This window comes from Anguilla anguilla, chromosome 7, assembly GCF_013347855.1.
Source record: "Anguilla anguilla isolate fAngAng1 chromosome 7, fAngAng1.pri, whole genome shotgun sequence".
Lineage (NCBI taxonomy): Eukaryota > Metazoa > Chordata > Actinopteri > Anguilliformes > Anguillidae > Anguilla > Anguilla anguilla.
The window spans coordinates 3,964,484-3,986,908 of NC_049207.1; the positions used below are offsets into that span (position 1 = coordinate 3,964,484).

The following is a 22,425-nucleotide window of genomic DNA, read 5'->3' on the forward strand; positions in this document are numbered from 1 at the left end:
GGCTATGACTGCTAGCATTGAATTGCCTTGCTAGATAGTTCATATCCAGACATTTTATGCTAGCAATCTGGCTAGTTGGCTGAAAATAGTGCATTATTGCATGTAATTATTTGTACATTTCATATTCAATGCAATCCTTGGCTGTTAATCTGTGAAACCACAGATATAAAGTGGAGTAAAGTGTGGAGTACTCAGACATGGCAGTTACTACGAGCCCCACAAGTGTTCTTTCTTTTTTTTTTGTCACATCAGAACTGTTTGTGTTTAGCACATCAGTTTGTCAGCTACCCTGCCTTGCTATACCCAAATGGTACCCCTTACTGTACCATGCATGGCTTTGCTTGAGACAAAATGGCCTCACCACTCAGAAAGTTAGCTGGGTTAAGATGCTGAAGACTGAAATATTCTATTTCTATTTTGCAATAAAGATACATTTTAAGCCTCATACATTGTGCTGTGATTGTGTGAAGTGCTTATGGCAGCATATCTAATATAAAGTGTAATTTAAATAGCCAAGACTTTGCCAATGATACAGCCAGTTCAAGACGAAGCAAAATAATGGTGCGATGATATTTTTTGACAAGCAGCCAAAAGTCACCTTTGAAACAAATTATAATATAATTACATTTTATAACATTCCCAGTCTAGGAGACTTGTCCTCTTGCTCTGTTTTGTCCCGGATATGAATTGCCAGTGCAGCAGAAGTGACCTCTGGGTCAACTTGCACACTTCCTACAGTAAGTGGGAATAATGAGTTTCAAGGCAGAGGACACTGATGTCACGTGTGTTTTATTTCCTATATGTGGACTTTTACCAGCCCTGCAGGAAACTGTCCCTGGCTTTCAGTGTCCAACAGAGAGACTTTGGAGAAGGAAGTAAGAGAATATATCAGATGTGAGATGTTACTTCTACCACTTTTACACAAGATCAAGCTATTACTCAATATTTAAATCAGTTTTTTCCACTTGTTGCCTGTTTATAAGTGGAGGAATTTCAGAAAAAAGAAACCTTCGTTCCCTGGCTGTCAAATTCTGCAAGAACACTGGCATTATGAATGAAGCTGCGTGACAATGATGCAACATAGATTATTTAACATTTTTATGACACTCAATGAAAAGGTATACCTGCAACACTGATTGACTTGATTGGCTTGGTTTCCCATGATCAGTAACTTCTTCTGTGTGAAGAAAGGCAGTTAGCCTGGGCAAACGAGCAGGCCGTCCCCCTTGCTCTTGAGTGAAATCCCAACTTCCTCCGCTCTGAAACGTCCTCGCTCGTTCTCCCCCCCCACTTCATCTTCCTCGCACCTGTCCCCCGAGGCCCACCTCCTTCCTTCCCTCCCTCCCTCCCTCCCTCGCTCTCTTCATCCATCCGTTTCGAGCGTTCAGGATGTGTACGTCTCGCTACAGGCGGCTGGGTTGGAGGGCAGGGGATTGCTCACCCTGGAGGGCCATCAGAAGCTTTCAGTGACTCTGCCTCCCACCTCGTTGTCAACCCTCTGCTGAGCAGGTTTTTTTTGGGAATGTATTTTTCAGGATTCTATGTCAGTGTTCTAGAGCTCCATTGCTTTCGATTGCCGGTGGCAATTGTTACATCAGCACTGGAATGTTCAGTTGAGAACATTCTAATCACATAGTTGTGATCTTACAGCTTAAAGGGTTAACCCCCCCTCAAACACACAAGCAGGAAAAAAAATGTGTAAGGATGACCAACGAGGTCTTTGTTGCTACTGGGGTGGAGGAAGCAGGAACCACACCCTGCTCGATTGGTTACTTCTGCTTCCCCGTCTTTCCCCTATTGGCTCTGCCTTTTGGGGGCGGGGTCAGAGGTAGGAACACCTTGGGCGGCAGTTGACTTTCTGTTCCAGCAACAGATGTGGGGACGTGGGGGTCCGGCCTTGGGGGAGGCACGCTAGGCAAAGGGGGCTGATCCACAGGGATTTAAAATTTGTCAAAACTTAACAGCTTAATGGCGAGAGGTGCAGTCGGAATGGAGTGATGGACTGGAGTGTGGTGGGTTTTTGGAATGAATTACAGACCGAGGGGGTTATTGAGATGCTAATTAATTACAAACTACCGGTCAGTTACTCATGCCGGACATTACGTTTGTCCGGACGGGACCGCAAACCGGACACGTACACGTAAATTGAAAACCGGACATTCCGGTAGGACATCTGGCGACCCTTGACCCGAGGAGGGGTTGGCCTGCCAAGGTCTCCCTCGCACCTGCGGTCACGAAGGGCGGCCACGCATCACGGTCAGCGCAGCCGAGGCCCGTCAGGGAGGAATGCAGCTCAGGGGGATCTCTCCCGTCCTCTTTAGCCTCTGAGGAGCGCTCTTTTCCCACAAAGCTGTAGATACAGCGTGCAATACACCTCTTCTCTAGCAGTACCTCTTCTGAATCTACTATGTCATACTCCCAGTGTTATAAGCTGTATTTCACTGGTGTATTACTTTCATTTTCCTGTCTGCTGTGATTGACATTGCAGTAATTGCTTTAGTTCATGTGAGTTTGCAAAAAAATAATAATAATAAATGACACATACAAACGTGTATGCGTGAAGTGTGATGGTAAAAACAAACATAAAAAAAAACATAAATTTTTAACTAACAGACCACAGTGGTTGCTTGGCCACAGATTGCATACATGTGTTCGTTCTTGGACCACATATGGAAGAGGCCCAAACCTGATATGACATAGATCAGATATTTGTGTTCACGCAGTTCAGAAAACGTCTGATCTGTGTTGCCATGTAGGCAAAATGTTTAAAAAATTTTTTTTTTGGGCCACTTCATGCTGTCATCTGAATGTAGCCAAAGATAAAGTGGATTCATTTGGAGGTCTATATGGGCACAAGGGACCCTTTTGGAGTTGGGGAAACTCCATGCTTTAGTGGGAGAGGTGGACCCTGGCTGTGGAGGAATGAATCCTGGGCTTAAAGATCACTTAACCTGTGTGCTGTTGCAGATTCATCAAGCAGCAGGGGGATTCATCGCATGGAATGTGTTAGCTGGAGGAAAGGTCTGTTTGTTCTGCAACCAAATAGAGGACATATGTGCCTTGGGTTTCCGTATTGATTACCTTAAACGTTCTACACGCTCCCAATTTGCATCTCTCGAGAATGGATTTATTTTTGCGCTGATTCAGAATTAAATATTTGGTGCACCGCCAATTTAGTTTTGCCTGCCCAACCTCACTGCGGTTGGGGGGGATGGCCGTCAACTGCAGTTCTACCTTTGACCCACCAGGTGGAGAAATAACCTAATAAAGGAGTCCTAATAAGGGCTTTAAAGCGGCATCCCCCGGTTTAGCCAATTTCTTCGCATCATTTGATAACTTATGTGTTGGGATGACAGGGAGGATAAACTTATAGCCCATCGTACAGCGGTATGTTAGGCATAATCCAAGGCTTTAAAGCGGTCAGATATAAATGATTATTCAAAAGTAGGGATTGTAAATGCTTTCTAGGATTTAAAAGCAGTTTGTACCAACACCTGGTTTTGATATACTCAGGTGGCTCATATGTTGACAGCTGTAGAAAAGTATCTGCCTGAAAATATATGCCTTGTTGTAACTCCCATCCCTATTTCTCTAAATTCCAATTAGTGTAGCCTACAGGTCTGCACGAGTTGTGGGCCCCTCTTTAATTTTCTCAAGATGACTATGAAGGAGAATCCATTAGTAAATTGTCATATAAGTTGAAATAATTCCCCGTTCCGCCCACCGGTTGACAACTGCATTTTTCACTCCTCACCAGAGGGCACTTCAAACACGTAGGAGCGTTTCGGGACATCTAAAAAAAACAGCGATTTGTTTTCAGCGAACCGAAAGAATTCAAACTTGCAGCGCGTGCGTTTGCAATCGCTCTGTCACGTGAAACTCGCGAGTACATTTGAGACATGCGTTCAGTATCTTTCGGCGGTTGATTTTAATATTTCTGTTTTCCACCCTTCGTCTTGGAAGTGTCCAGGAAGAAACGATTACATTTAGATTACATTTGAAGTACATTTAGCGAATCTCAAACATGTCACAGTCCGGAAGAGTCAATAAAGCAGTTAGCCTCATCCGTCTGTCCTCTGTTTCCACAGCCTAACTGCGCGGTACGCCACTGCCACTGCCACGGGTCACAGCGGCGCAGGACTAGCGCAGAAGAAAAACACAAGGTACGTTTTTTTTTTTTTAAACCAATGGGTGGAAGTGACGACTTTCAGCATCGTAGCATGACAAGAGCCGGGCTCCCAACATGAAAGGTGCAGGTTCACATCATAGTTGGGACACAGCAGGCGCACCCTTGTGTGATAGAGATTCAACTTGATAAACAGCTCGGCTCACTGAGTATGGGGCAGTTGCTGAACAAGTTAATAATGAATGCAGGTACTTGAACATGTGGAGTAATATGGTGATATTGCTGCCAGGCCCGTTAGTCAGTTTATGTGTTTGTTTGTTGAGTTTGGGTTTGTTATGGCATGCTGGAGTTTCTTTGAGTCTTTGTGTGTGACAGTTCTTTATACTGTTTGTTTGTGACGTATGCATAATTAATAGTATTCTGTCCCATTTTATTTGAATGTTTTTAACAGTCTGTGATTCAGGAAGTTCGTTCAGTGTGGCATATTTAATTCTTATTTTCTTTACTCTGAGGTTCAAAGTGTGTTTTGAAAACCCATTCTTTTAATGAAAATGATCCAGACCTTCAAAACTGCCATTCCTATTATACATGACAATAAATTGTCCCAGGTTAAGCTAGAGTGAATTGCTTTTAATTAACTCGGTGTAGCAATAGTCAGGAAGACTTTAGGTCTGAACGGAGCATTACAATTTGTTACATAATATCCTTTTTATTCGTAAATAATCTGTCCCAACACAATCACGTAGGTCATTACCCCGTAAACCCATCTCCCTTGGCGTTGCTCTCCGGCTGTCTCTCTCTCTCTTTCTCCTTCTCTCCCCTTTCTGTTCCTGCCTCCCTTCTTCATCTGCTCAGACAGTTGAGCCCGTGCATGTGACCTCTGAGCGATGAGCAGGAACAGATCGCTCTTTGAGTGCCCCAGGGCGGCTGCTGCAGTCCGTGCCCTAGTCAGCGCGCGCGCGGATTGTCGCTCGTCGAATGTCACAGGGAGAGGGGGGGGGCGCGAGTACCTGGCCACCCGCCAGCCGCGGCCATAAACATCATTGGCGAAGGAGTCCGCGGAGGCCCATCTATCTCGGGCCGGCGAGTACGCTCGTGTACTCAATCTCGCGCCTAATGACTGTTCGGCAGTACATTTACGCATAAACAAACGGGACTGATACTGAGAGCTGTTTATGCGAACGCGTAACGTTTTATGTGTAATGTTTAGGGAGCCTGTTTCGTTTGAAAACCGTATTAAAAGTCATGCATATTAATACTGTTGTCTTTTTTAATGTGTGAGCGGCCCTGTAATTAGTTACGAATCTGGAATGCATTCGAAAACAATCCTAGCCTTTTGGTCTAAAGTAATATAATCTATACCTGCTTGAAGAAAGTAAGATGTTACCAATGCTGTTCTCATAGGACAAAGCTAAAAATGTTATTACTGTAAATAAAGAAAAGCAGCATATTGTTAATGTCCCACATGAAACTCTAATATCACAATTCATTCGTCTTTGGCTAACCTGGAAATTCCCCAAAATTACTGCTGCCCTGCTCCATTTTACCACAAGTTAATTTAAATTCACCAACCTCGCAGCAGGGGGCGCCCTACCCGCTCACCGTATTAATTGAGTTTTTTGGTGTTTTGTTAATTGCGGCATGTCCGGCGACCTGTCGAAAGGTCGGCCTTCTGTCTCAGCCCCCCTTCCTGAGCCCCCTGTCAGAGCTGCCCTGAGTGTAACTGTCTGAGAGGCAGCAGTCCTCTCTAAGGTGGAGAAGTCGGAGCATATGGTCGGGCCTTCTGTTGAGTTTAAACTCTCCCTGGACCTCTGTACGGGTCACAGAGCCTTGTGTAACTCACGCACTCAAGAGGCCGAGAGCCAAAACTTTTAAATGTGACAGCTAAACCGGCGCTATTTCTCAAGCGAGTCGGTGCTTGTCTTCTCCCATCAGTGCTTGTGGGCTGGAGTATTTTAAGCCTTTCCTCTTGTTTTTTTTTTTTTTTTTCCTTTTAAGCCACTTTGGGTTTATCAGCTGTTCCTCAGTGGACACGTTTCTGAATATCAGGCTTAGGGGTGCACTGGCACAAGTGTGCCCCCCCCCCCCCACTCTTTCAGAGACACGGGGGGGGGGGTTCTGTTTGGGCTAGCCGTTGTCCTCTCATTAATCTGTTGAATATTAGTTTCTGTATGGACCGGTGTGTGTCTGGGGGGGGCATTGTCATGCTGAAACAGGAAAGGGCCTTCCCCAAACTGTTGGGGAAGAACAGAATCGTCTATAATGTTGTTGTGTGCTCTAGGGTTAAGATTTGCCTTCAAATTAAGGAACTGTGGGACCTAGTCAAAACTGAAAAACAGCCCCAGACCAAGATACTGGGTGTCCAGATACTTTTGGTCCTATGGTGTACATGTGGTCACATGGCCGGAAGCAGCCTGTTGTGCCACTTATTCAGTCAGGCGAGCTGTGCATAAAAACTACAGCGCAGGTCAAAGGGCACAGTGCTGGTGGCGTTGATTGACAGTTTCGTCCCGCCGTACGTCGTGCACAGAAACTTCAGCGGCACGCCTGTCCTTCCTTTCCCGCTGCCCTTCATCCTCAGTTATTATTATGTTCCAGAATTAATCTGCTCATTTTTATTCTAATTGAGTGGGCAGAATGCAAATTACGGAGCTGCCACTGGGAGCGGTCCTGTTACATGACAGACTGCCGCGATGCAGGTGAAGCCACTGTTCACAACAAACGTAAAATAATTCAAATGATGACACACAAACTTAAGTTGAGAAAACGGATAAAATGCATGTAGTTCAAAGTTTCTGGTTTTCCAGGCATGTTTTAAGGGAAGCATTGTGATGGTGTATCCTTTGTTACCTTGGTGATGCAACTCAAATACAGTACGTAGCTCGGGACCTGAGGGGCGATGTCATCACCTGACTTGGACAACTTTGTTACCATGGTTACATGGCGTTTATGCACTGAAGTGCCTCGGCTCAGGAAAATTCCGCCTTTTCTGTGCATGTCAATCAAACCCGATTAATTCATTACCGTCGGCGACAGCATTTTCACGACGTTTTTTAATTTCCTTCAGAATCTTACGCCAGCAAGAAACAATTACGTTTGTTTAATAATTAGAATATAATGGACAGCATTTGTTTTGATAAGCAGAATCTCATCAGTAGGCTGGAAATGATCCGAATTCAGAAGAGATGAAAATATTACATGGATCATCAGTCTAATCCTCCTTGTTTATTGGACTCTCCTATGACACAGAAAAATAGCTGCATTGCATGAACACAACAATCGATGTGAATAGGAGGCTGCACTGGAAGGACCTTTGGTGCATTCGCTAGTGCAGGTGAATGACAATTTAAACGACCCCCACGGTTATTCCACCTGAAAATAAAACTCAGGGAAAGCGTTCGTCCGAATTTACAAAAACATGTATAGATTTGCCCTTTAAGGGCTCCTGACTTGGCCCGGGGCCCAAAATCGCTCTCTCCCGGCCATAAGCACAAGCATTGTCACCTCGCTACTTCCTATCCGAATTTTAGAAGGATCGCCCAACTGTTAGAGATCATGCATTTTATACATATACATGCGCTGGAATGTGTCTGTAAGCAGTGCGTGTACTGATGCACGGTGTTCAGGGAGAGGCCGTACAGTGTTGCACAGTGGCACGGGGCATTAGCCTAGCGGAGCCACGTCACACTCGTGTGAATGCAGAGTCTTTAGGCCTTTGCCGTAAAACGCTGTTCCATTCTGCCACATCACGAGTTCCGTCTTTGTGATGGATTTATGAGGCCGGAATGCCCATCAGGGACCGCGGAGCCCGTTTTATATTTGACAGCTCCTTCTAATTATACGCCTTTAAAAGTGTCCTTTCAAAAGCTCACAACGTAAATAAATATGTTTGACGAGAGGGGGAGAGAGGCCAGTGATGTCAAACTGCCTTCTCCTTACTCAGGATTAGCCAGAGTAGGGCAGTCTCTGTGTAATTCTGGACTCCATTTGAGTTAATCCAAAAAGGAATGCTCATCACATTTTGGGACGTGTGGACTAAGGAAGCCGATCTGTGAGTTACACGTCGGTTTGTGTTAGCGTGTTTCCCGTTGCCCTGAAGGAGTGCTTACCCCAGCTGACAGTCCTGTCTCTAAGACCTGAAGACAGAGAAATAATTTAAAGGGGAAGGGACTAAATACAAGCATCTCCTATGAGGTAATGGAATCACCACTCTAGAATATTCTGTGAACCTTTTCTTCTAGATCTTAACAGTAGAATGTTCAGTGTTAAATCGACTCCTGCAGAGTACGTATGGTTCCTTTTGGACTCGTATGCACTATTTTAGAGTTTAATTAACACTGGACGTTTTACTGTGTTGAGAGGATTCATATTTGTGTGCATGATTGCTGTGCGAGTCTCATCTCAATTAAAAATAAGGTCTTGTTTGGCAGACAGCACTGTCCACTATTACGCTCCGTGCTCAGATGTTCTGTTTTATGCAAATGCTTGCGTGTTTGTTGAAGCGGTTTGAATGAGGAACCTGCCCTGGTGTGTATAACAACATTGTCCCGCCAGAGATGTGAACCTGCAGCCCTTCTGTTTCCTCAGTGTTCTGTGACTGTCCAGTGATAATCCATGCATGGTGCGCTGACCTCTGTGTGTGTGTGTGTATGCATGTGTGCGTGTGCATTTGTCTGTGTGTGTGTGTGTGTGTGTGTGTGTGTGCGTGCGCGTGTGCATTCGTCTGTGTGTGTGTGTGTGTGTGTGCATTCGTCTGTGTGTGTGTGTGTGTGTGTGCGTGTGCATTCGTCTGTGTGTGTGTGTGTGCGCGTGTGCGTGTGCATTCGTCTGTGTGTCTGTGTGTTTGTGTGTGTGTGTGTGCGCGTGTGCATTCGTCTGTGTGTGTGTGTATGTGTGTGCGTGTGCATTCGTGTGTGTGTGTGTGTGTGCGCGCGTGTGTGTGTGTATGCGTTTGAATGCAGGCTACCAGGGCCCTCCCGGGCGTCTGCCGCAGGCGGCGGACCCTCCAAGGCCCCCGGAGCCGCCAACCTGAACCGCCGGAGCCAGAGCTTCACCAGCATGGACAAGAGCCGGCCCCTGCAGTACGCCAGCGGGAACGACAGAGGTCAGGGGTCACACGGGCCGGGGGCGCTACGGACAGCTTAATACTTCCCGTCACCCTCCCTATGCACAGACGCGCAATTATTCATACAGAGTTTACAACACATTAACTTTTTTCCTCAGTAGTTCCACTGGTGTTGAAAAATCTGATTTTTGATAGTGTTATCCAGACTGTCCACTAGATGGCGCCACACAACACGGAACGATTTCCAAATCTGGAAACGGCCCAATAAATGTACCATGACACATGGATGGTAGGCTGTTTTCACAACACTCATTATGAGGCATCGCCTTCATCACCGCCACATCACGCCCACACAAACACACCACATCACGCCACACTTGCTCTGAGTTAGACCAGGTAAGTACCTGAAAGGTCCTCCTGCCGGAGTCAGGTTGCTCAGTAGCTTGATTGATTGATCCAACACTTCCCATATGTAATACACATGCATGTCAAACATACTTGCATTATCATTACTATGTCACTCATTTGCCTCTCTATGTGGCAATTAGCAAAGGCATTTTCATTTAGCAGAAAATGAATCTTGGCAAGGTTTGATTTGAAAGTCTTAATGGCGGTAGGAGATGGTTGTGGAAGTTTCCAGTGCGGCTGAACCTTTAGTTGGGGTCGGGTAGGGGATGGGTTATTAGATTTAAGGGTCTGTTTAAATAAATGTCAGCAGACAGCAGGTCAGTTTGAGGCCAGCGGTGCAGAAATTATCCGAGGTAGAACCTGAGATGGTGAACTTTGAAACCGTCGTTCTTTCAGCATGGAGCTGTATTTCACAATGCTGATCTGGACTCTGAAATTGCCTGTGGGAAAAGTATATTATCATCCATGTAGTCTGCATTAATAAATTCTGTTGTTATTTATTCAGATGATATATTGAGAGGGGGAGGGAAACCTATTAGATGCTTCTACCCTGAAAAATAGTGAGGGGAAATTTGTGAGTATAACCAGAATATAAATTATTAAGTTAATAATATGCAGATCAAATAGATAACTGCAGTAGCTCAGCCAGGAAAGATATGCATGCAAGTTCTGACCTTACCGAGCACCCTTTTGACTATAACTGCAATTTCCCCTTGAACACGTGTGAAATCTTCGGTTTAGTGATAGCTGTATCTACATGCTAGGAGCACACCCGATCTTTACTGCTAAAAATGATAATATTATTGGAACAGCTTGTGTTGTGTGCGCTGTGACAGAGTGGAACACGAAATCTGGAGACATCTACCCAGAGAATATAGCAAGCCCCCCTGTTTGAAATTCACGGTCAGTGTCTTTGCCTGAACTTTTGTGATGCAAAGCAGGCCTTTTTGTGCATTTAATATTAATGGAGAGCAATTATACAATTATAATTGACAGATATTTTTTATGCTGAGCATGAAGTCACACCGGAAGAGGACACTGCGGAGAGAAAGTAACGTTCTGCTCTGTACTGATAAAGTGTGCGCTGTTGGAAGAAAAAAAAATGTGTCTGTCACCATGGAAACAAAGTCAGTTCCTCATCACGTGCCGTTGGTGAATGCACACCGGCCAGCTCCGAATATTTAGTCTTGGGCTACACCTCCGAATGAATGCACGTAACAATTTAGCGAATCAGAGCAATTTCATCTTTTAATATTACACATACCGAGTTGAATTACTGTAGCCTACTGCATGCAGTATGTGCTGATGGTTGTAATCTCAGTCTAGTCGTACAGAAATAATTATGTGATGTGATGTCAGCATTTTTTCGAATGCATTTTAATAACATGCTAACTTAATTATATGATTTTACTGCTGTTTGTACATTTTGTGGTCTATGAACATATGCTGTCCAAAGGCAAGAAGGCCTTTTTTCGAAACGATTTCCATGGGTTAATGAGTATAGCAGCTAGCTCACATTATCCAGATAGATTTTTGAAATACCGGATCATCATAAGTGGTCCAATGATGTTACTAAATTAATATAAATTATTATAACACAATGCAGTTTAAGACCAAACCTATTTTATTGAGGCACTGTTAAATAACGGCAGGAGTGTGCAAAGAACATTTAGATTCCTCGTCGTACCGCGTCACAAGAAGCAAGATCCATCTGCCTTCCTTGGCCGCATTTATTATCATATCGGGGAATGATCCGAGCGAGACCAGCGAGGAACCGGGCCAAGGTGCACCGCGTCGTAATGTAAACTAAGCAAAAAACCGCGGCCACGCGGAGGCTTATCCAAATCCAGGCTGGCGTGACAGCGGCAGTTGGTTTAGAGCCCCGCCACGAGAGCGGAACGAGAAAATGCACGCGCATATTACGCGCGGAGTCCAGGCATAATTGCATTTTTTACCGAGCACAGTGACGCGTTAATAGTGATCTTTATCTAAAGCTCTCCCAATGCTCTGCCACCTTTTGCGTGTGCTGCTGTATTTTGTGCTTACAATTGTAAACTGTTAAAGTTAATTGAAGGGCATCTAATATAACTGGGCAAACCCCCCCAAGTTTCATTGCCTCGTTTGTGGTGTTTATTTATAAACGAGATACAGTAGCCTATTTGTGAACATCTGTGGAGCGTCGCTCTAAATTGCAGAGCAGTACTACTTCGGCGGCTGGTATCGTTCGGCGTAATTGAAGCAGTGGTTCTAATCGTAGCCTGTTGTCATGCTGTTAACTTGATTCATTGTGGTAAACAGATCGGGTATCAAACAGATTGTGAAGTGCAATTATAGCATATATCGTGACCACCAATCCAAGTCAGTGAGAAACCGCAGTTTGGCTGTACCGCGACTGTGAGTAGCCTACAGCGCTTCGTATCTTTTTAAAGCAGGCTTACGGTATTGGAATCCACAGAACACTGTTCTGAACTGTACAGAAAATGGATTTGCTTCCACGATGGGTTATTTAAAAGGCACCTATAAGAACATTCAATGGGGGAAAGGTGTTTGGTTGGAAAACCTAAGCATTTCAAAAAAAGCCTTCATGTGGAACATAGCATTAGATTTACAACCACAGAAATATGAAATTACTTCCAAGTTCCGAATAATTCCGATTTTTAATTTGATCTCAAAGGTAAATAATGATTACAACATCTACTTTGTGTGCTAGCAGAGATTGGGTGACCTTTAACGGTGTGCTTGTGTTAGTGTTGTGGGTGTGTGTGGAAATCCGTTGGTTTAGGTGCAAGATTGATGATGCTGGCAGTACTTGCTGTGAAGAAGATGGAGGGCAGTTGAAATGGCCAGGGACACATGATATATACCTCTCTTCCTTCTGTCGGTCTCAGAAAGAAGAGAGGTGGTGTATGTTTCTTCTGGGAGGGGAGCAGGCATTTGAGAGTATCCCGTTTTGGTGGAGAACCTGTCCTGACATTCAGTTCTCACTGGCAGACAGGAGCTGGGGTGGGGTCACCCCAAGAGGCTCCATTCCAATGCTCTGCACCACTGACGAAAATGCACATCACCCGGCTTGGAAGTCATAACTGTGAAACAAAGTACAGTGAGGTACAGGAGAGGCTTGGAAGACAATCAAAGCAGCAGAGACCACAGAGGTAAAAATAGAGCAGGCCTTGGTAAGTCCAACAATGGACCAGGAGGCAGAGGGATTAAATAGAATAAGTGTGGAAGCCAGGCAACGGGAAGGCGAGACAACGGAACAGGCCGACCGCGCGCTCTCCAGCCGTTTGGAAAGCGTCGATATTTAGGGAGGGCTTCAGAAATTGGTTCGTTTTCCGCCTGAGTAAGCCCGGGCTCTTCTGGGCTCTCGTCGAGCGGAGGGAGCGGGGCCCAGAGACGCAGATAGCGCGCTGTCTGTTCACAGCTCTCTGTGCCAAAAAAGCCAGCGCGAAAAAAAAAAACCGGCCCAAACCCGCCAACCCCGCTGCATAACTGAGCACACAGCAGCGGAGTAAAGCCCCCCCCCCCCCTCGCTCTCCGAACACAGCCCCCCCTCGCTCTCTAAACACAGCCCCCCTCGTTCTCTAAACGCATTCCCCCTCGCTCTCCGAACACAGCCCCCCCTCGCTCTCCGAACACAGCCCCCCCTCGCTCTCCGAACACAGCCCCCCCTCGCTCTCCGAACACAGCCCCCCCTCGCTCTCTAAACGCATTCCCCCTCGTTCTCTAAACGCATTCCCCCTCGTTCTCTAAACGCATTCCCCCTCGTTCTCTAAACGCATTCCCCCTCGTTCTCTAAACGCATTCCCCCTCGCTCTCCGAACACAGCCCCCCTTCGCTCTCCAAACCAATTCCGTCACAGGTTGCTCCTGAAATGGAATCTTCACTGCACTGAAAACACTGCAGCTGTGCTGATTGCATGCGTACTGATTACAGGTGCCCTTCTCAGAGAGGAAACTGAAACAGTGGTAAAAGGGTCCTGTGAGTCAAGTGAAATGTGGTGTAATAATGATCTGGACTTGCCACTGAAAGGGTATTGGTAATGTCACAATAATTGGAAGGTTATATAATAATAATAATAATAGTTGTTATGGTTATTATTGTGTTAAATAATAATGAACTTGCAGAATAGAATGGGAACTGAAGCGGTGGTTATTTAATCTCCATACCTGTGCTGTGCCCTCTCTGTCTTGCAGAGCTGGTGAAGGGCATCTCTCAGCCTGGCAGCCTGAACGGGAGCAGTCCCCCTCCTGGCACCCCCGGCGGGCACCAGCCCCCCTCCGCCATCCCCTCCCCGGGCACCGGCAAGTCCCTGCGCGGCAAGCCCGTCAGCATGAAGCACAGTGCCACCTCGTCCTCCCTGTCCGTCAGATCGTCCAGCCCGCCCAGCTCCCCCACGCCGCCGCCCCAGCCCGGCCCCGCCCCCGGCCCCGCCCCCAGCCCCGCCTCCGACCGGCTCAAGCCCCCGCAGGCGGAGGCCCCCAAGGCGGGGGGGTCGGGCCAGCGCTCCATGCTGGAGAAGTTCCGCTTCATCAACACCCGCGGGAACGCCCGGCCGCCGCCCGCCGGCTCGGGGGTGGAGCTTAGGGAGGAGGAGGAGGACGAGGCCGAAGAGGAAGATGCGCTGTCGGAGTACGGGGAGGAGGGGATGCTGATGGGTCAGAGCGGCGTCAGGCAGACCGCGGTTGGCGGCGGCGGCGGCTCCGCCCCCAAGGGCTCCGCCAAGGGCGTGGCCAACAAGCCCCTCCCCCAGAGCAAAGACAAAGAGGACAAGGGGAAGAGCAAAGGCAAGAGCGGGACCCCCGCCAGGGAGGACAGAGACCCGCCCTCCGAGCCTGCCAAAAAGACCTCCAGAATCGCCAGCCTCATCCCCAAAGGGGGCAAGACCCCCGCCGTGAAGAAGGAGGGGGTCCCCTCGGCCTGCAGCGGGATCCCCAAACCCGGCGCCAAGCCGTCCGCGTCCTCCTCGGCCCCCGGCGGGAAGATGGCCGCCGCCGCCGCGCCGGCCGGCTCGGGGAGCCCCGCCCCCGGGGACCACAAGGCCAAGCCGTCCAAAGGGAGCCAGGCCGCGTGCTCCCCGCGCCACCAGGGGGCTCCAGAGGGCCGCAGGACCAGCATGGTGTCCTCCACCAGCGCCTCGGCCATTTCGGGCTCCGCCGCGATGGCGGGAGGGGTGCTGGGGGCCAACGGGGTGGTGCAGCTCCCCCTGCAGCAGCACAGCCACCCCAACACCGCCACCGTCGCCCCCTTTATGTACCGGTAAGAGTCCGGGGGGGGAGTCTGCGTACAGGAGAACCGAATCAGTGCAGCAGTCAGTTCATGCTTTTTGGGTTCATTGGCTGATCCAGCTTTAATTAAAGCAGTTAAAGCACAGGGTGTACTGGATGTGATGTCAGGATGTGATTGCCAGAATACTGCACTGCACAGGTGTCGTATTCCGGTCCTGGAGGGCTGCAGTGTGTGCTTTGGTTCTCAGGGCGTTCTTGGCACCAGTGGTCCGTTCAAGTCGTTGATTGGCTGAAGAGTCCAGACACCTTGTTCTCAAGGCCTTAATTGGCAGCTGATTGAAAGGAAACCACAGAAAACTCTGCCGGCACTGTGGCCCGCTGGGAATTTAGGTTGACACATCTGCTGTAATTTACATAATTATAAGTGGGGAAAAATGAATCTGAATCCTTGTGTTTTCATTCGGAATGTGCACTTTTGTTGTTAAGACCCAACAAACGTAGCGCTATGGACTCACTGCACACCGCAAGCCAACACACTAATGTCCACATACCTCGAGGCATCACAGCAATTATGAATACACACACTGCGCGATACAATGCAAACAGAATCAAGTAACCTTGGGGGGTGATGACACACAACTGACTCCTTGGGGATATCACATTGTCCACTCGGTTCGCGTTAAGTGAAAGGATTACTTTCGTGTGAATGGCTTGTGGAACGGAACCGAAGGCCACGCTGGCATTGAAGCTCTCTCCAGACCTGGGCTGGGTACAGACTGAAGGTTCTAAATTCCACAAAAAAAAACACACAGGTGCTAGGATGTCTCTCGCAGCTGGAGTCGACGGTTAAAGGAAGGAGAGGCGTACGCTTGAGGCGCAGTTTTATTTCAGCGTGTGAATGAAAAACGCTCGTGAGAGTTGTACACCCTCTCCCTGAGGGGCAACAAGCCTTCTCCCAAAAGTAAAAGCTGTTCTTCAAGGCCCTTCTGATCCCGATGAGGCGGTCTACGAGCGCCGGAAACGGGGCCGTGTTTCTCGGCACGGTGGCGGGATCCCGTTTTCGTCGCGGGCGCACGTTTTCGCTCTACGCCCCTACGCCTCTGCGCCGTGTGATTCTAACAGAGGCTCCAGGGGTTGCACCTGCCATAATGGCTGCTCTTTAAAAGCAACTGCCTCGGTGCCTTAAGCGGCACTGTTTTGACAAGGCAGTAAATATTATCTGCGCCTGTGCCTTTATTTCAAAGCTAAGTGTTTAAAAGTAACTGTAGCAGATGCGGTGGAGCTGCGTGAGCAGATCTTTAGGTTAGGGACACAGTTACAGGCCTCAGGCCTGTGATGGGGAGAGTTAAGGTTTTGTGAACCGCACTGATGAGGCTGCAGTGTGCTGTAAACCTCTGGCCTGCGTGAAACAACTTACGCTCCTATCCAAATCATACAGGCTCTCAAGGAGAACGCTCCCCCATAGTGGAACTCTATGATTGGTTCACGTCAGACATAGCAGAACCCCCCCCCCCCCCCCCCCCCCCCCCCCCCGGTGCGTTTTCGGCACTGCGCTGAGCGGGGCGCGGGAAACGCCCACCGGCCGGCTGCGTCTCCGACCGCACGCTCCGCTCCGCCTGCCTGCCCAACCGCCGCCCCGCCGCGCGCCAGCGAAACCTGAGAGAAGTGAATCACCGCCCGCGCTGCCAGAGTCCTATTCTTAGCCTGGGATAAACGCCCGCTCGCTGGCCCGCCCGCCCGCCCGCCTGCTCGCTTGCCCGCCCGCCCGCCCCCCCGTCCGCCCGCCCGCCCGCCCACTCGATCTCGCTCGCTGAAATGCCGCCGTTTGGACGCCTTGTCTCTCCAAGCGATGTCCGCACGCCGCAAAAATTTTTTTTCGTTTGATGACGTCCGTCGAGGTGAGAAATAGCGCTCTCCGTCAGCCGGTGTTTGTGGGTGCTGACGAACGGACAGTCAGGGAGTCTCTTGGGTCTTCTCTCGGAGTCGTCCTGTAATCCCAAAAAGCACCATTAGTCCCTTTCCTGTGAACGTATTTCACAGCAGTGAAGTAAGCACTGCGCCCTGCCCTGCTGGCACAGCTGTGCAGTCACAGCGTCAAGCAGCTCAGATCCCAGCACTCTGGTGAGAATGATCTCATCAGGGGGCGAATGCTTTATTTTTGTCGACGTGTCTGTTCATCTACAGGCGGACACCTTCTTTCTTCAAACAGCTTTTACTCAGTTTTTTTTTTTTTTAAAGTGAAAGACGTGCGCGAACCGCCACAGAGGGGAGATCGTGGGCGGGGGGGGGGAGGGGGGGCAGGGAGCGGGGGGTCCACCTGTGCTGGCTTGCCCTGAACTTCACCAAAACAAAAACCTCCAGAAAATGAGACCAAACCGTTCTCAATTCGATAGCCGGGTTCAGGAACGCTGCCACCACGAATCAGAGTTAGCGGCCTGTAATTAGGATGCGTATAAAAGCGTGTAAAACACGGCGATAGTCATGCCCGCCTCCTTTTGGACCAGCGTGAGCCGTCGGTCCTGTTTCCACGGTGACCTTCGAAACGGAGGCGGCTGTTATCGGGCCCGGCGTACCTCTCTCGCGCGCGATACAATGCGTCACATGGCGGGCGAATTCCAGTCACGCCCCGTGAGCCGAGCCGAGCCGCCGCTGCCGCCGCCTCCGAGGACCCTGGGTAATCTGCGGCGGAGAGAGATAAGTCGCCGGCCGCCGTCGGAAGGGAAAGGTCCTTCTGCCGCTCTGCAGTCCGCCGTCGTTCGACCGACCAATCAGACCCCTCCGTCCCGCGCACCCGTCGGTCGGGCCGAGCCCGCCGGCCCGGCGCGGATCACGCCGCTGATTGGCAGCGGGCCGCTGGGCCAGGTGATTTTTTTCACCGGCTGTCATTCACCCCCCACAGAGCTCTACACCATATGCTGCTTTGTGGTTTTTGTAATATCTGGGTCTGCTTCACCGTGATTTCACGAATCAATCTGGCCTATTTGTGGGAGTATTTCCGCTAATATTCGCCTGTGAGAAACAATACCTGGTTCTGACTCTACTTGGAAGTAATCGCTGCACATTTCTCAAGTGGTTTTGATGAAAATGACTGGGAAGGAAATAGCGAGCTCCTTTAGTTTTCACATCAACGTCTGCATTATGCAAAACGCCTTTCGAAAGAGCTGCTCTGTCCTGATTTAGAAACACTTTTGACCCGGGTAAGGGGCAGTAGAGCTCTGGCTCTTGCCACAGGTCCTGGGGGGAAGGGGGGTGGGATAGAGGGATGGAGATGGAGGGGAGGGGTGGGAGGGGAGGGGGGATGGGATAGAGGGATGGAGATGGAGGGGAGGGGTGGGGGGGAGGGGGGATGGGGCAGAGGGATGGAGGGATGGAGATGGAGGGCAGGGGTGGGAGGGGAGGGTTTATCTGCCCCCGTGCAGGTATCTGGTGAGAGCTTTGATGTCGGCTCGTGAGCCGTGTGCCAGTGGGCCGGAGGCATCCATCTGCCTCCTGTCCGCTGAGGGTGACTGACAGGAGCATCGAGCCGTGGTGCGGCGTTTATCAAGAGTTTAAAATATAAAAAATAGGTAATATCGTAAGAGATGAGTGATGGGGGAGATGTGATGGGGGAAAAGCTGGGAGACTGGGTCGATTCTCACGGAGCATGCTCATAAACAGGCACGTGCACACACACACACGCACGCGTATACACACACACACACAGACACACACGCACGCATACACACACGCACGCATGCGCATACACACACACGCACACACAGAGACACACGCGCACACGCACGCACGCACGCACACGCACACACACACACACACACACACACACACATACACATATGCTTCTGTTAAGGCATCTGCCTGAAATGTGCCTTCTAGCAAAATGTTGAAATAATAAGCTGATAATAGTAACAAATAACAGTGTGATAAGAAAACCTTGCAGAATCCAGAAGCTTTTGTCAAAATGACAAAATATGTTGAATTATATTTCACAGAAAAGGGACATCCTGTTAATATATCTCATCTGCTTTGCTGTCAAATTAAGTCAATGATTGGTTTGTGGCTAGGGAACAATGCTGATGAATGTAACTCAGCATCCCCAGGGTACATCGCGAACCGTGTTCAGTAGTAGCAGCAAGCGTTGAGTACTCGGCTGTGTTGAGTTTTGTTACGGTAGTGCTTAGAGGATTTCGAGTGTGAGGTAAAATGCTCTGTATGTCCCGCACTTTTTCATTATGACTGGAGTCACTTGCTTCCTCGTCCAGGAGGGGTTTTCACCTAATCCCTAAGGTCCTGTAAGGCCGATCCGTGTGGCTCCTGCCGATCTGAGGGGGCATTAACCCGAGTCTCCCCTTCCAGGACCTGCTCGGAGAACGACTGCACCACGGTCGCTCCCGGCAACGCCTGCCTGAGCCCCACCAAGGCCGACCTGGTCTACGGCAAGACCGCCAAGCAGTGTCTGGAGGAGATCTCAGGTAGGCCCGGGACTGGGTGTGGGCGGAGCCCGCAGGTGTCCGTTAGGAGTGGGGGCAGGCCGGGGGCGGTGTGTGTGTGTGTGTGTGTGTGTGTGTGTGGGGGGGGTGGTTCTTTCTGGGAACTGTTCCCGTTCCTTTTTGGTCGCACCTTCGCGGCGGGCCGGCTGTGTGCCTCTGGCTTGTTGCCATTGGCTGCTATGAGTCATGTGACGCGTAACCTTCAAAGCCTTGAGTGTGGGCTGCAACACGGGGCTGTAGACCCCATGCAGACTTATGCAGGGGAGTTATTTTTGTTGAATACCCGTCGAACATTACAGCACAAGCACAGCCAACATGGCAGAGAGGGGGAGCCAGTTTACCCACAGGCAATAGCTGCTGTCTCAGTTTGTATCATAAACGTTATACGTCGTGTCTATGGAGGATATACTGTGGTTTTAAAAAGAGTGAATTCCATGCAATAGCTGCTGTTTTGCTTTATTTGTCATAAAATGTAATATCTATAGAGAGCTATACTTTAGATTTAAAATGAATGAATATAATTTTGCAACATCCGTCATATTCAGTCAGTGGAGTCAAACTAGTATTGTTAAAACAGTTATTTTTTCTTATTTGGAGAATTAACACACTAGCGACTAGATAGCTGTTTATAACGTATAGAATTCCCTTATTTGCAGTCATTTAGCAGTAGCTTTATGACCTGAGGAGCTTGCTTTATTAACGTTATGCTTCATCACGCTTGAACTGCATATGCGAAGAAGACAAATCGCCTTCCATTATCAGTTTCTTTTTCAATTACCTCATGGGGGAACAGCTTTCTAGAACAACGTGTCTGGATGCAGACACTCGCTGACAGACGCGTCATGTGACAGTGGTGTCACCTGACGGGTGTCACCTGACAGGTCGGTTTGCGTCGGTGTCGTTCACTCTCTGCTTCCTGCCTCAGGGCGCTGGTGGTGATGTTGAGCGGCGTGTCTCGTTGATGCTTGAGCACGTTCGCTTGTTTACTTATAAGAGCGCCTTTCACACCGTTCCCACGGAAAAACACCGTTAAAACGGTGAGGAGGAGTCAGCTGAGAGGAAAAAGCTGAAATGAAGCTAACAACCTGTGTGAATTTATATGGAGCGTTCTTTACCTGAAAATGATTTTGTTAGATTTAGCTTCCCCCCCTCTCAGAGTAGCCTGTGAGGAGTGTTAAATGTGCTGTGGTTAAAATGTGATGTAGGGCTAGTGCACATTTCAGTAATACTCACAGCAGTGTTCTTCGTCTCAGTAATTTGTGTTTTCGCGATGTGCTGTGTCAATGCGGACGTGCAGCGCGTTTCTGAATTTTGGTCTTTTGGGCTTGTGGCAGGTGGATTTTAGTTAACCGTGAGAGCTTCAGCACTAGATCTCATCAGATATTCAAATATCCCCTTTTCAAACTGTAGAAACATACAGTAATGCTGAGCGTTATGGCGAGAATCACTTTCTTCCACTATATACAGTGTGTAACTAGGCTCCCATAACAACCAAGCTTACCCTGGCAGCGCTTCCTCAACCACCCAAACGAACGGGGTGCGGTAGCTGTCAGGTTCTGGGTGCGAGTTTTCGCCGCACAGTTTCGAGTAGGAAGCGGAATGTGTGGAATGTCTCGGTTTTTAAAAAAGAATCTCTGGGCCGTGAGCGGTAGAGAAAAAATGGGGCGGCGGTTTCGCTGCGGTCTCATGGTAAGTCGTCTCTGCGCGGATGAGCGATGCCGCACCCCCCCCCCCCACCCCCATGGGAGAGCGCGTGGTCACGCTAAAGGAGATCGCGGTTGTTGCTCTGGATTCGCCCGCTGGGGCGCGACGGGATTTGGACGGGCGGAGCCGTCGGCGGCTTCAGGGTGTTTATTTTTTTTAAAATAAAATGGCCGGGCGCTCCCCGCTTGTGTCACCGCTCGGGGAGGGATTCCAGCCACCAGCCCAAGATGGAATCCAGCAGGAACCAGCTTCTGCCCCAGCTGGACTCCATCTGGAATCTGGTGATGATATATAAGTGTCTGTTCCAAGCTGGCCCACCAGCTGGACGTGGTCTTGCCAGCATGGTTGCCATCTCAGCCATCTTGTCGCCAAGCTTGACCGTCTCCAAGCCAGCTGGGCCAGAGTAGAACCAGGCTGGAGCCAAGCTGGAATTTCCCCCCAGGGGACTGCCTCTGGAGACCGCTCAGTCTGCAGGACTGGGAAGCCGTGACCTGCCTGTGCTACCCCCTGCTTCCCGTTAGCTAGCGCAGAGAGGCTGTGCATCCCTGTGTTTGATACTGTAAGGTGTGAAGCGCAGCCGTGTGTGCAGCTGTATGACTGTGACACACACGCATGCGTTTATCTCTTGTATGTCTTCAGAGACACAAGCTGTCATTCATGTGTACACAGACATCGCCGTAAACATTTGCACAGACTCAAGCATGCATAACCTGCCATACTGTCCATGCGTACAAACACATATCTGCATAGATGCGTGTGAATATCCATCTGTACAAATTCACGAACATGCACATACATGTGTAACCATACACACACACACACACACACACACACTCGGACCCCCCCCCACATAGACACACACACACACACACAAACATGCATTGACATCTGCACTCTTACCTGCCTGTATGTGAGCATGCATAAATGCACACACACCAATACACATGCACATGTGTGCACGCACACACACACACACACACACACTCACTGCCTTTCTCAAAGGCACACACACATGCACCCCTCCCTGTGGTGGGTCTGTGCTGATAATGAGTGTTGATGAGGTTCTGTGGGTGTGGGGGTGGGGGGGGGCAGCCCCCTGATCGTGGGGCGTTTTTGGGGGCGGGGGGGCTGGCAGCGGTCCGCAGGCGTAGGAGGAATACGGAAGAGACCCGGTGGAGCCCCCAAACCCCTGCGACCCGCCGATCTCCTCACCCCAGCCGCCGATCTCCTCACCCCAGCCGGCGATCAGAGGAATGCTCGCTTCGCTCAGGCGATAATTAACCAGAAGAGAGGGGACCGAGAGGGGAGGGGGGGGAGGAGAGGAGAGGAGAGGAGAGAGAGTGAGTGAGTGAGTGAATGAGAGAGGGAGGGAGAGACAGGAGAGAGAGATTGCGAGAGGGAGCGAGGCAG

The 22,425-nt window shown here is 49.4% G+C and overlaps 1 protein-coding gene across 1 annotated transcript in view; it reads left to right on the top strand.

Annotated features, from left to right (window-relative positions):
* Positions 1–22,425, top strand: part of nav3 (neuron navigator 3) — a 277,510-nt gene that overhangs the window by 193,488 nt on the left and 61,597 nt on the right. The window contains exons 8-12 of the mRNA XM_035426721.1: positions 4,089–4,163; positions 9,088–9,230; positions 13,793–13,994; positions 14,037–14,855; positions 19,178–19,293. Of these exons, the coding sequence (XP_035282612.1) occupies positions 4,089–4,163; positions 9,088–9,230; positions 13,793–13,994; positions 14,037–14,855; positions 19,178–19,293 (1,355 nt within the window). The remainder of the gene's footprint in view (positions 1–4,088; positions 4,164–9,087; positions 9,231–13,792; positions 13,995–14,036; positions 14,856–19,177; positions 19,294–22,425) is intronic.